Source organism: Aquarana catesbeiana, linkage group LG08 (genome assembly GCF_042186555.1).
Source record: "Aquarana catesbeiana isolate 2022-GZ linkage group LG08, ASM4218655v1, whole genome shotgun sequence".
NCBI lineage: Eukaryota > Metazoa > Chordata > Amphibia > Anura > Ranidae > Aquarana > Aquarana catesbeiana.
Genome location: NC_133331.1, coordinates 302,533,281 through 302,548,082, shown reverse-complemented (window position 1 = coordinate 302,548,082; position 14,802 = coordinate 302,533,281). Strand labels below are relative to the sequence as shown.

General features: G+C 41.1%; 1 protein-coding gene across 1 annotated transcript; it reads right to left on the bottom strand.

Annotated features, from left to right (window-relative positions):
* Nucleotides 1-326: 326 nt before the first annotated feature.
* On the bottom strand, nucleotides 327-10,680 carry LOC141105035 (uncharacterized). The gene is made up of 6 exons (XM_073594829.1): nucleotides 10,462-10,680; nucleotides 10,248-10,345; nucleotides 9,982-10,125; nucleotides 9,811-9,876; nucleotides 9,312-9,450; nucleotides 327-5,956 (listed from the first exon to the last, which is right to left on the bottom strand). The coding sequence occupies exons 1-6, from the start codon at nucleotides 10,493-10,495 to the stop codon at nucleotides 4,725-4,727; spliced, it is 1,713 nt and encodes a 570-aa protein (XP_073450930.1). The 5' UTR covers nucleotides 10,496-10,680; the 3' UTR covers nucleotides 327-4,724.
* Nucleotides 10,681-14,802: the final 4,122 nt, after the last annotated feature.

Sequence of the window (14,802 nt, the reverse complement as noted above, 5' to 3'; positions counted from 1 at the left end):
AATTTTTTTTTTAGCATTGGTACATATCACTCAAGCCACTGTCCACCTCCTGGTGTTTGACAATTCCTTGCCTAGTAGCCCAGAAAATGGCCATTACTGATATTGAAGGTTTGGTTTCAGGTTTCAACCTTCATTATCATTTGCTAAACCTGCGCTAAATAAAAAGCCAGGTACATTCGGCTCATCCCTCTTTTTAATTGTGGTGAAACAAACAAATGAAAAACAAAGTGAAATTGAAGCACAAAGTCACAAAATACACATTAATTGTATAATATATATATATATATATATATATATATATATATATATATATATATATATGAGAATGTTCTAAAATGGTTCTAAAATAGTTACCAATATACACCGCACTCATTTAATTAATATCGTTCATGCCCCTTCAAAGTAAAGTTACACATTAGACATCACTGTAAATCATTCTGGTCTAGTTACTCTATTTTGTGGATAATATACTGTAAGTTCCCATTTTTGTATCAATCTAATTTTATTTGTTTTTCCAAACAAAATTAATATAAAACATATCTAAATCTTTCAATACTACAGTATTAGGTCTTCAATATATAGTAACAAATACAAATATAGAACAATGGTATACAGTATATAAATATAAACCAGAAAAAATATCACATAGGTATTTTTGGAGAACAAGGTTCGGGCTCGTTTTCCTCTTCCAGTATCTCGGCGGGAACTGAAATGAGTTTTGCTTGATGAGTGGTATCAGATTCCATTATCTACCATCCAAGGCTTTTATTTGTCAATTCTCCCGAGAACTCAAGCCGCCTTGGATACCAAACGTGGTCCAACACCATATTCATTTTTTTGCCTGGTGTTTTCATAATTTTTACTTTTACATATAGCAACCTGATACTCTTGTGATTAATAGAAAACACTCAACGCAGCCCCTGTACTAGTATAATCGTCCCATCTATCATGCTCAACGGCTAGTAGAGATTTCAAATCCATGATAGTATCTAAGCTACCCTATCCATTCCAAAACAGATGGGATCCCAGGAGACATCCAATGTTGAGGGATGACAGCCCTGGCCACCATCAGAAAAAGATGGAGCACATCTTTTTTTATCTGCTTTGATGGATCCCAGCATCATAAACAACAAAAGTATTTGGGGGTTGAGCTGTATAGGTCTACATGTTACTCTATAACAGTGATCGCTGACCACTGATGGTCCACAAGAAAATGTTGGTGTTGGTAATGGAAGGCTGACTGGGACTCACAGAGAAACACATTGGTGTAGAGAAGCAGATAACTGACTGAAGTGCAGGGGGACACACAGTGATAAAGGAAGAATGGAAGATGGTAGGAGTGCACAGGGTCACTGGAGCGGGATACAGACTGGGGAACATGACAATCACAGGAGCAGGCTCTGGGTTTCAGGCTGGAATGACTGATGACATTGAGAACTGCTGAGACACAGAGGAGCTGAATAGAGGCTGGATGGACACTAGATGTCATGGAGACAGTACTGGGAGGCACTGGAAAACACTGGACAAATCACCCGGGGACACAGGGGGTCTAGCGTGTGGACATGTTCATCAAAGAGTGAGCAATCAGCTTGTTAGCAGTGCCTCCTCTGTGATTGGCTGCAGAGCTGGAGGAAGCAGGTGGATGGACAATAACTTGCAGTTGGAGCATGGAACAGATGAATGTGACACGACACACTCAGCTTTGCTTCCCCCTTCAATACTAGACATGTGCACTGACAAAAGATTTCATTTCCATTTCATTGCTTTTTTCGGAAATTTGGAATTTAGGAAATTGAAAAATTTGGAAACGAACGAATTTGTTAAAATTCGTTAAAAAAACGAATTCGGAACTGAACGAAATGCACATATCTAATCAATACTATAATTTCTTGCAGCTCTCTCTCACCATCTACACTACAATCTCCAAAAACTTTCCCCCCATCATCCACACTACATTCTCCGACAGCTCTCCTCCACCATCCACGCTACATTCTCCGACAGCTTTTCCCTCACCATCCACACTACATTATCTGACAGCTCTCCTCCACCATCCACATTACATTCTCCGACAGCTCTCCTCCACTATCCACACTACATTCTCTGACAGCTCTCCTCCACCATCCACACTACATTCTCCAACATCTCCCCCCACCATCTACATTACATTCTCCAGCAGCTTCCCCCCCCCACCATCCACACTACATTCTCCGACAGCTCTCCTCCACCATCCACACTACATTCTCCGACTGCTCTCCTCCACCATCTACACTACATTCTCCGACAGCTCTCCTCCACCATCCACACTACATTCTCCGACTGCTCTCTTCCACCATCCACACTACATTCTCCGACAGCTCTCCTCCACCATCCACACTACATTCTCCGACAGCTCTCCTCCACCATCCACACTACATTCTCCGACAGCTCTCCTCCACCATCCACACTACATTCTCTGACAGCTTTTCCCTCACCATCCACACTACATTCTCCGACAGCTCTCCTCCACCATCCACACTACATTCTCCGACAGCTCTCCTCCACCATCTACATTACATTCTCTGACAGCTCTCCTCCACCATCCACACTACATTCTCCAACAGCTCTCCTCCACCATCCACACTACATTCTCCGACAGCTCTCCTCCACCATCCACACAAGAATCTCTGGCAGCTTTCCCCCCACCATCCACACAAGAATCTCTGGCAGCTTTCCCCCCACCATCCACACTACATTCTCCGACAGCTCTCCTCCACCATCCACACTAGAATCTCTGGCAGCTTTCCCCCCACCATCCACACTACATTCTCCGACAGCTCTCCTCCACCATCCACACTACATTCTCCGACAGCTTTTCCCTCACCATCCACACTACATTATCTGACAGCTCTCCTCCACCATCTACACTACATTCTCTGACAGCTCTCCTACCATCCACAATACATTCTCCGATAGCTCTCCTCCACCATCCACACTACAGTCTCTGACAGCTCTCCTCCACCATCCATACTACATTCTTTAGCAGCTGTCTCCCCCCACTGTCCACCCATTCTATGACCGGTCCCCCCAATGTTCATACTATATTCTTGTCCCCACCATCCCCTCTACCTTCTTTGTCAGATATCCTTCCACCATACAGACTACACTGGATTTCCTGGTGTTTAACAAGATTAGAAAGATTTCCCACACTCTGGAGATAATTAGAGTGAAGCTCCAGTCCCCAAGCATTTTTTTGATAAAAGCCCCCCATGATTGTTATTACTTGTATTATACTATTTGGATATTGTCATAACTGTATTCATACTTGCTATTTTAAATCTGTAATATCTTACATGATCTCGGAAGCAGACGGGGTCGTCAAGGTTTTGGCTACCTGAAGCTCGCTCCTGTATATTTCCGGGATTAGGTGCAGCTGACTACCCAGAATGCACTTATATATAGCGCCTGCGCAGTAATGACACTGTGTGTTCATATAAAGCATCTGTCATCTCCCCTAGTAAGTCCCACCCCCCCTTCAGTTAGAACACAGTTAACACCTTCATCGCCCCCTAGTCTTAACCCCTTCCCTGCCAGTGACATTTTTACAGTAATCAGAGCATTTTTATAGCACTGATCGCTGTATAATGGTCAATGGTCCCAAAAAAATGTGTCAAAAGTGTCCGATGTGTCCGCCACAATACCGCAGTCCTAATAAAAATAGCAGATCACTGCCATTACTAGTAAAAAAAAAAATAATAATAAAAATGCCATAAAACTATCCCCTATTTTGTAGACGCTATAACTTTTGGTCAAACCAATCAATATACGCTTATTGCGATTTTTTTACCAAAAATATGAAGAATACATATCGGCCTAAACTGAGGAAAAAAATGTGTTTTTTTTTTTTTTTTAATGTGGGATATTTATTATAGCAAAAAGTAAAAGATATTGTACTTTTTTCAAAATTGTCGCTCTTCTTTTGTTGATAGCTCAAAAAATAAAAACCGCAGAGGTGATCAAATACCCCAAAAAGAAAGCTCTATTTGTGGGAAAAAAATGACATCAATTTTGTTTGGGTACAACGTTGCACGACCGCGCAATTGTCAGTTAAATCGATGCAGTGCCGTATAGCAAAAAATGGCCTGGTCATTGAGTAGCTAAATCTTCCGGGGCTGAAGTGGTTAAAAAAAGAAAAAGTATTGAGAGATACTTAAAAAAAAATGTAATAATATTCATTTAGAACTGCATTGAGACAAGAGAAACTTGTGAAAATAGGTGGAATTGTGCTTTAAGGAAGCTCACCCATATGTTTTCTCTGGTGTTGCACAAGGTTTTCTTTCTTATGCCGCGTACACACAAGCGGACTTTACGGCAGACTTTGCCCGGCGGACGGGATTTCATCAGACAATTTGATTGTGTGTGGGCTCCAGCGGACTTTGTTTTCTCAAAAGTTGGACGGACTTAGATTTGAAACATGTTTTAAATTAATCCGTCGAAATCGAGTCCGGTCGAAAAGTCAGCTCGTCTGTATGCTAGTTCGACGGACAAAAAGCCACGCTAGGGCAGCTATTGGCTACTGGCTATGAACTTCCTTGTTTTAGTTCGGTCGTCACATACGAATTCGACAGACTTTGGTGGACTGTGTGTAGGCAAGTCCGTTCATTCAGAAAGTCCGTCGTAAAGTACATCGAAAAGTCCGCTCTTGTGTACGCGGCATTAGTGAAACATTTCCCACACTCTGAACAAAACTAAGGATGTTCACCTGTGTGAATTCTAAGATGTTTCACAAGGTCTCCTTTAAGAGTGAAAGATTTGCCGCACTCTGAACATGAGTAAGGACGCTCACCCGTGTGAAATCTTTGATGTCGCACAAGGTTTCCTTTATGAGTGAAAGGTTTCCCACACTCTGAACATGAATAAGGACGCTCACCAGTGTGAATTCTCTGATGAAGAACAAGCTCTCCTTTATAAGTAAAAGATTTCCCGCACTCTGAACATAGATAGGGATGCTCACCTGTGTGAATTCTCTGATGTTTTACAAGGACTCCTTTCTCAGTGAAAGATTTCCCGCACTCTGAACATGAATAAGGACGCTCACCTGTGTGAATTCTCTGATGTTTAACAAGGTCTCCTTTATGAGTGAAAGATTTCCCGCACTCTGAACATGAATAAGGACGCACACCAGTGTGAATTCTCTGATGTTTAACAAGGTCTCCTTTCTGAATGAAAGATTTCCCACATTCTGAACATGAATAAGGACGCTCATTCAGGTGAATTCTTTGATGTTTAACAAGGTCTGCTTTGTTAGTGAAAGATTTTCCGCACTGTGAACATGAATAAGGACGCTCACCTGTGTGAATTCTCTGGTGTCTAATAAGATGATCTTTTTTTTGGAAAGATTTCCTGCACTCTGAACATAGATAGGGTTGCTCACCAGTGTGAATTCTCTGATGTTTAACAAGGTCTCCTTTATGAGTGAAAGATTTCCCACACTCCAAACATGAAAAGGGATTGTCACTCGTGTGAATTCTCTGGTGTCTAACTAGGTTATGTTTATGCTTAAAACATTTGCCGCACTCTGAACAAGGGAAAGTACATTCAGTTGTGTGAACTCGCTGGTGTTGAATAAGTTTTCCTTTCTTAGTGAAAGATTTCCCGCACTCTGAACATGAGAATAGATTGTCACCTCGGTGATCTCCTTCATGGGGTGAGGAAGATTCCTCGGGATTAGAAGGATCTGTTGATCGATCTGCAGTGTGAGATCTTACATGGATATTTACAATCATAGTATGTGATTGATGAGAAGATTCCCCCTGATCAGAGGGACCCATTGATGTCTCCAGACAGGAAGGTCTGTGATGTATATTTTGTGTATTTGGATTTCCTCCTGGAGGATCCTGTGTGATGACATTATCTTCTGACTTACAATCAGCAGATAATAGAAGATGTCTCTCCGAGGAATTCCTGACATCACATCCATCTGTTGGAAAGAAGTAAAAAAAAATATAATAAATCTCAGTAGATGACAAATAACTGGAGTTTTAGCTCCTCCTCCCCATCGGTGGAATAAGTGGAAATGCCGATCTCGCAGCTGGGCTCCTGTTCTCCCTCCAAAATCAATCAGAAAAGTCTTCACACTGAGCCCATATATGATCTGCTAATTCTTTAATAATAAAGAGCTATGACTGAGGTTTCATTAGCCAAAACACGTTAGTGGTTTGTTACTACATTGAATTTCCTCAATTTTAAATTATGAAGAGTTTGCAGATCATATATGGACTCCAACCTGAGTCAGCAAGAAAAAAAAGTCACATTGTTGTAACAGTCAACAGTTTCACAGAGATCTGGCATGGAATTGGGTACAACTGTACCATCAAAATATGAAAAAAAAATATTAAAGTATATGAAACACACAAAACATCAATGACACACTATGTAAAATGTGTTAATTAGTGACGACTATGGGGAGTAATGGAGATGCCACATCATTTGTTAAAATTACGTTTTATTGAGGAATGGAGATGGACCTTTCATATGCTGTACAGTATCTTCTCCTTATTTGTTGGGAACATGACGTTATATTGAGGAATGGAGATGGACCTTTCATATGGTGTACAGTCAGTGCCGGAACAAGTTCATCTAGAGCCCAGGGTGAACATGTCAAATTGAGCCCCCCAAGATGTATGAGCATTATGGGTCAGCAAAAATCCCCCCTCCCCCAATAAAATAAAAATAAAAATTGAGCACTAATCTGCATGCTTATCCCCCAAGCATAAATTCCCCCTCCTCTCATATAAAATCCGCCCCCTGCTGAAATCCCCTTCCCAGTACAAATCTTTACCCCCCCAGCTCAAATCCTCTCATTCCCAGGGGGGATTGGATTTCCCGACCCAGTAAAGTATCATGAGGCTTCGCATTTGGCATGGGTAGTGGATTGGTGTGTGCATAAAAAGAAACCATGGGTCCACAAATAGTGTCAAAAGTGTCCGATCTGTCAGCCGCAATGTCGCAGTCACGATAAAAATCGCAGATCGCCGCCATTACTAATAAAAAAGAATTATTAATAAAAATGCCATATAACTATCCCCTATGTTGTAGACGTAATAACATTTGCGCAAACCAATCAATATACGCTTATTGCGATTTTTTTTTACCAAAAACATGTAGAAGAATACATATTGGCCTAAACTGTGGAAGAAATTAGTTTTTTTATATATTTTTGGGGGATATTTATTATAGCAAAAAGTAAAAAAATATTGCTTTTTTTCAAAATTGTCGTTCATTTTTTGTTTATAGCGCAAAAAATAAAAACCGCAGAGGTGATCAAATGCCACCAAAAGAAAGCTCTATTTGTGGGAGTAAAAAGGACCTCAATTTTGTTTCGGCACGACGTCGCACGACCGCGCAATTGTCATTTAAAGCGACACAGTGCTGTATCACAAAAAAGGGCCTGGTCAGCAGGGATGGAATGGCCATCGGATGGTGTACAGGATTTCCTCCTCATTTGTTGGGAACATGATGTTATATTGAGAAATGGTGATGGACCTTTCATAAGTCGTACAGCGAGGTTCAGCAACCCATTGATCATAATCTACCCGTCATTTGCAGGAGGGTGACAGTTGATTGGCGATCCTGCTTTTCTGACCCCCGGACTGCTCCTCGCACATTGCAGAGTGGTGCAGGGAAGGAATAGCCTGGTATGCTGCGCTGATTCCGGCCAGCCCCTCTCTCATGTCCATCCCAGGCGTTCGTGTGTGGCATCACATGTGAAGGATGAGAGTGGACGGCTGGCCAGGATCCACGTGCCAGGAGAAAGAAGCAAAGTATATACTCGGCGCTTCCCATCTGTGCATGTGAGCAAAGTTTCTTCTCTCCTGTGAGCCCCTGTACACACATCACTGCGCTACTGACTGACCTCATCCTCTGCCCTACTAATTGACACTGTCCACTGCCCTACTAACATCATACCCTTCCTTACTATCTATCACCATCAACTACACTACTAACACCATCCACGGCCTTACTAACTGACACTTGAAAATATGCAGTCATGTGAAGCATACAGTACAAGAAGCATGTGTTTAGTGAGAAATTATGAGCAGATCAATACTCCAGATGTGCCAACTCCAGTGCACCACCAATGAGGTCATGCATCGTTACAGGTCCCAAAAGAACCCAAAGGATGGAGATAACCAGCTTGGCGTGGATCACAACCCAGCACATGGCAAAGATAGAAACCACCACACTCTGCAAGGCGTTGCACACCATGGTTCCAGGCACGGTCCCTAGGAGGTTTCTGTTTTTCAGTGGGCCCTAACATAGGGGCCCAGCCATGTGCAAGCTACCCTTACTTTTCAAAACCTCTGTCATTGCCCACCACCATTCTCTCTGCCCCAAACTGGCTGCTCCTCCTTATCACGCTTCACTCCATGATATCAAGACTTAACTGAATTGTACATTTTGTTCCCCAGTTCTCCCCAAAACACTGTAAAGCATCTTCTCTTCCAAAGTAACACAAATGATTACTCTTAACCAATATATTCTTTACTGAATAAAGTAATATTCACAGTTCTGTACAGGTTCCATGTTCCAAGTACATATATGCGACATACAAAATCACAATTGCATTTCCATTCTCTCTAATAACACTGTACTGTATTTGGCTATGCGGCGCTCTCCATAACTTTTTATAGCTTAGTTGTGATATGACTGATTTCTGATTGGGACTCTAAAACAAAGTTAATACTGCAGCTGCAGGAACAGATTCACAGGACTCAATCACTGTGTTTAAAATGTCCGTTCAGAGAAAAATTTATTATTACATGTTATTTTATACATAGATAAGAAAGGGGTGGTGTGAGATGTTATTAAAAACTAACAAATAGCAATATGTTATTAAAAGCTAACAAATAGAAATATAGTATTAAAAACTAGCGAATAGAACAATTGCATCCCAGTAAATGGCATCAAAAGTCCGGTCCTTAGAACCCAGCCCGGAGTCCCGCTAAGGAGAAACTCCACCACACAGTCCAGTTCACATTGTTACAGGGTCCTCACTGATCACATACCACATGGACAGACCACAAGGTCCAGTCACCTCCTACATCTATCACTTCAGAAGCAGGAAGTGACACAGGCAGGGCAAGGCACATAACAGCACCAAGTGTTAACCCTTCACACACCACACATTAACCCTTTATTAGACAAACACATATTTAACCTTTTAGCACCACGTTAAGATCTGCTAATTATCTAACATTTTCCATAAACTGTAATCCTTGAACTCAGAAGTAAAATGAGACTGACCTGTTTCCTCCATAGTGTCTGTTACTTACTTGTGTCGCTAGGTAGAGAAAGGTCCTCCTGTTCACTTTTAATAATCATCCCGACCTCCTCCATGGACGGCTGATCACCCCTCACATACGTCTCTACTTTTTCTTTAACCTCAGTTTTTATATTAATTCGTTCTTCGCCCTGAACCAAAAATGATGGAAAACATCTACTAAAGTCAACTCAAGGCAGATATCAAAGACACAAAGGACACATTATTCAGTATGCACCATCTGTTGGAAGAACACAAGGAGGAAGAGGACCCGCAAGGACATGTGACTGGGCTTAAGACCCACAGAGGTAAGGAATGTATATTAAAAAAATAAGAATATGGGGGTAAAAAATTGAGGGTGCTCAAAGGAGCTAGAAATGGGGATGGGGGGAAGTGGGTAACAAAGGCTGCACTTCAGATGTAGAAGTAAAGCAAGAGACTACATAGAATAGAATAACATCATTTCATGGCTTACAATATATATTTAGGTCTAAATGCCCAGTCCTACCTACCTGATCATGGTGAGTGATGGTGTGATCCTCTGGCATGGAATCCCAGGAACACAACAATCTCTCAACCTAAAACCCAAAGATGAAAGAACAATAAAAAATAGAGCAATAGATTTAATAGAAAAATATAATCTCATAGCTTAGAATAATGTTATGTTGTAATTTCTCAGTTACCTGATGATGGTGAGGGATGGCGTTATCTTCCCGTGTGGAATCCCGCAAATATGAAGGACCTCTCTCCTCCATAGACTGCTGATCCCCAAACATCTCTTCTTTTTCCACTTTAACCTTAACTTTGATGTCGTTCAGTTCTTCACCCTAAACCCCAAATATTACAGAATGGATTTATAAAAGGAAAGAAGAGATGAAATAGGAGATTATTATCTTAAAGTGTAGAATTCTACAACATATTTGAGTTCTAATTGCTCAGTCCCCCCTACCTGATGATGGTGAGGAGAGGTATGATCTTCCTGTGTGGAATCCCGGGAGTACAAAGGATGGGGAGATCTCTCTGGTGGATTCCCATTACTGGATCCATCTGTAGGAAACACACACACTGACTGAATACATTGTTTCTATGTGTTTATCAGATGATGGGGGGTCTAGGTGGACCCTCCGTACTGCTCTCTCCTTTACAATAAATTCTCATCTTACTCAGTGATGTGAGGGGTGGCTGATTCTCCATCATGAGGTCCTTGCAGAGATTCTTGTGTCCTTCTAAATAAATTATAATGTGATGCGATTGCCTACTCTGCTGCCAATTCCAACATCTTCTCTTTTCCTTCCTCACAACTCACCTCTCACCCAGGACATCCTTTATTAGACCCCTACATCACTTCCTGTTCCTGTTACATAACTTCCTGTGCAACTATCATTTCCAGTCTACACCTGACATCACTTCCTCTCCAGCTGTATTATCACTTCCTGTGTCTGTACAATCATGCTCTCCCTGTCTCCGTGTTCTACTCGATCTAATAGGAAAAGATCTCCATCTCTATATTTATTATGTGTCTGTTCTACAATCTAGCAACTCCAGATGGACAGTTGGATAAATGGCTCAATATGCACAATGAATCTGGTCTATAAACCAGACTCTCATTATGGACAGTTGGATAAATGGCTCTATATTTAAGAAGTATCTGGTCTATAAACCAGAGGTTCTTCATGGACAGTTGGATAAATGGTTCTATATTTAGGATTTATCTGGTCTATAAACCAGAGGCTCTGGATGGACAGTTTGATAAATGGCTCTATAGGATGTATCAGGTCTATAAACCAGAGGCTCTAGCTGTACAGTTGGATAAATGGCTCTATATTGTGGATGTATTCGGTCTATAGACCAGAAGCTCTGGATGGACAGTTGGTATATATGGGCGGCACAGTGGTGTAGTGAGTAGCACTTTCGACACTACCTGCATGGAGTTTGCATGTTCTCCCTGTGCCTGCGTGGGTTTCCTCCGAGTACTCCGGTTTCCTCCTACACTCCAAAGACATGATGGTAGGTTAATTGGATCCTGTCTAAATTGTCTCTAGTATGTATCAATGTGAGTTAGGGACCTTAGATTGTAAGCTCCTTGAGAGTAGGGACTAATGTGAATGTATATGTAAAGCGCTGCATAAATTGACAGCGCTATATAAGTACCTGAAATAAATAAATAAAAATAAATAATAAAAAGATCTATAATTAGGATGTACAGTATCTGGTCTTTAAACCAGAGGCTCTGGACTAAAATTTGGATAAATGGCTCCATATTTAGGATATGGCTGAACTATAAACTTGAGGCTCTGGATGGACAGTTGTATAAATGGTTCTATATTTAGGATGTATCTGGTATATGAACCAGAGGTTCTGGATTGACAGCTGGATTAATGTCACTATATTTAGGATGTATCTGGACTATAAACCAGAGGCTCTAGCTGAACAGTTGGATAAATGGCTCTATATTTAGGATGTATCCGGTCTATAAACCAGACGCTCTGGATGGACAACTGGATAAAAAGGTCTATAATCAGGATGTACAGTATCTGGTCTATAAACTAGAGGCTCTGGAGTAAAATTTGGATACATGGCTCTATATTTAGGATGTGGCTAAACTATAAACCTGAGGCTATGGATGGACAGTTGGATAAATGGTTCAATATTTAGTATGTACCTGGTATATAAACCAGAGTTTATTTATAGACAGTTGGCTAAATGGCTCTATATTTAGGATTTGTCTGAACTATAAACCTGAGGCTCTAGAGTAAAATTTGGATAAATGGCTCTATATTTGGGATGTGGTTGAACTATAAACTTGAGGCTCTGGATGGACAGTTGGATAAATGTTTCTGTATTTCGGTTTTGTCTGAACTATAAACCTGAGGTCAAAATTGGAAATAACGGAATCGCGCTAGAAGGGACTAGTAACCATGCATATGATCACCAGTCCACAATAGTAATCAATATGTGAATAAACACATTGTGATGAAATAAAACACAAAAAAAGGGAATAAAAAAAATTGACAATTGATAGTCCATCAAAAGTGCATTACTGATTTGCAACAGGGAAAACAAAAGTTCGTGTGTATATAGTTCATATAAATCACCCAAGTGAAAACATCAGAATAATCTGGTATTGCTGCTGTATAAGATGAACGTGCTTGATCCACCACCATGAATAAAGACTGGCAGCTTACCAGAAATTCGTGACCCCCACTACAGAGGGTCAAAAGAAGCTTGTTTGTAAATAGCGGCTGCACTTCCGGGATCCTACGACACAGAGCGGTACAGGGAGGAGGATCACCTACCGACTGTCGTGATTATCTCCATCACGGCACCAAGGTCTTTGATGTCCCATCCCAATGCAAGGCTTCTGATCCATTGGTTATGATCTGGATCACTATTTACAAACAAGCTTCTTTTGACCCTCTGTAGTGGGGGGTCACGAATTTCTGGTAAGCGGCCAGTCTTTATTCATGGTGGTGGATCAAGCACGTTTATCTTATACAGCAGGAATACCAGATTATTCTGATGTTTTCACTTGGGTGATTTATATGAACTATATACACACGAACTTTTGTTTTCACTGTTGCAAATCAGTAATGCACTTTTGATGGACTATCAATTGTCAATTTGTTTTATTCCCTTTTTTTGTGTTTTATTTCATCACATTGTGTTTATTCACATATTGATTACTATTGTGGACTGGTGATCATATGCATGGTTACTAGTCCCTTCTAGCGCGATTCCGTTATTTCCAATTTTGATCTCTACTGTGTTTATGTTACATAGAGGAATTGCAGCTTCATATTTCACATTGTTATATTTTACCTATGCGCAGTCCCCCCCCCCCCTTTTTTTCTATAAACCTGAGGCTCTAGAGTAAAATTTGGATAAATGGCTCTATAGGATGTATCCAGTCTTTAAATCAGAGGCTCTAGATGTACGGTTGGATAAATGGCTCTATATTTAGGATGTATCCGGTCTATAAACCAGAAGCTCTGGATGGACAGTTGGATAAATGGGTCTATATTTAGGATGTACAGTATCTGGTCTATTAACCAGAGGCTCTGGAGTAAAATTTGGATTAATGGCTCTATAGTTAGGATGTGGCTGAACTATAAACCTGAGGCTCTGGATGGACAGTTGGATAAATGGTTCAATATTTAGTATGTATCTGATCTATAAAACAGAAGCTCTGGGTGGACAGTTGGATAAATGGCTCTATATTTAGGATTTATCCAATCTATAAACCAGAAGCTCTGGGTGGACAGTTGGATAAATGGCTCTATATTTAGGATTTGTGTGAACTATAAACCTGAGGCTCTAGAGTAAAATTTGGATAAATGGCTCTATATTTGGGATGTGGCTAAACTATAAACTTGATGCTCTGGGTGGACAGTTGGATAAATGGTTCAATATTTAGGATGTATCTGGTAAATGAACCAGAGGTTCTGGATTGACAGTTGGATTAATGTCACTATATTTAGGATGTATCTGGACTATAAACCAGAGGCTCTGGATAGACAGTTGGATAAATGGCTCTATATTTAGGATGTACATTATCTGGTCTATAAATCAGAGGCTCTGGAGTAAAATTTGGATAAATGGCTCTATATTTAGGATGTGGCTGAACTATAAACTTGAGGCTCTGGGTGTACAGTTGGATAAATGGTTCTATATTTAGGGTGTATCTGGTCTAAAAACCAGAAGCTCTGGTTGGATAATTGGCTCTATATCTAGGATGTATCCGGTCTATAAACCAGTCTATGTTTATATTTGTGCAGAAGTCTAATGCCCCGTACACACGGTCGGATTTTCCGACGGAAAATGTGCGATCGGAGCGTGTTGTCGGACATTCCGACCGTCTGTGGGCTCCATTGGATTTTCCGACACACAAAGTTTGAGAGCAGGCTATAAAATTTTCCGACAACAAAATCCGATTGCGTCAATTCCGACCGTGTATGGCCAGTTCCGATGCACAAAGTGCCACGCATGCTCAGAAGAAATTCCGAGACGGAACAGCTCGGTCTGGTAAAATGTGCGTTCGGAATGGATAAAGCACTTTCGTCACGCTGCAATGTTTTAAATAGTTTAATACAGCGCACTCTGTTCATCTTTATAATGTGAGAAGAATGAAGTAGTTTTGCTGCTCATATTCACACAGACTTCTCACAAACTTCTTTCTTTATTCTTTATCAGGATTCCCTCAGTATATTTTGATTTGTCACATCTGACCAAATTTCTTTTTGGTTGTTTTTAATTTCGACTCGAACATCGGCTGTTCGATCGTTCGTCGAATTGCGAACGATATGGGCGGTTCGCGCCAAATTCGTGTGGCGCGTCACGGCCCATAATTCACTGCGGCATCGCAGTGCATTGCTGGCTGATGATTGGCCAAGCATGCACTATGACCCGCATGCTTGGCCAATCACAGCGCCGTCGGTACAGAGAGCTGTAATTGGCCAAAGCCAGGGTGGCTTTGGCCAATTATGGCTCAGGGGGTTTAGAACACG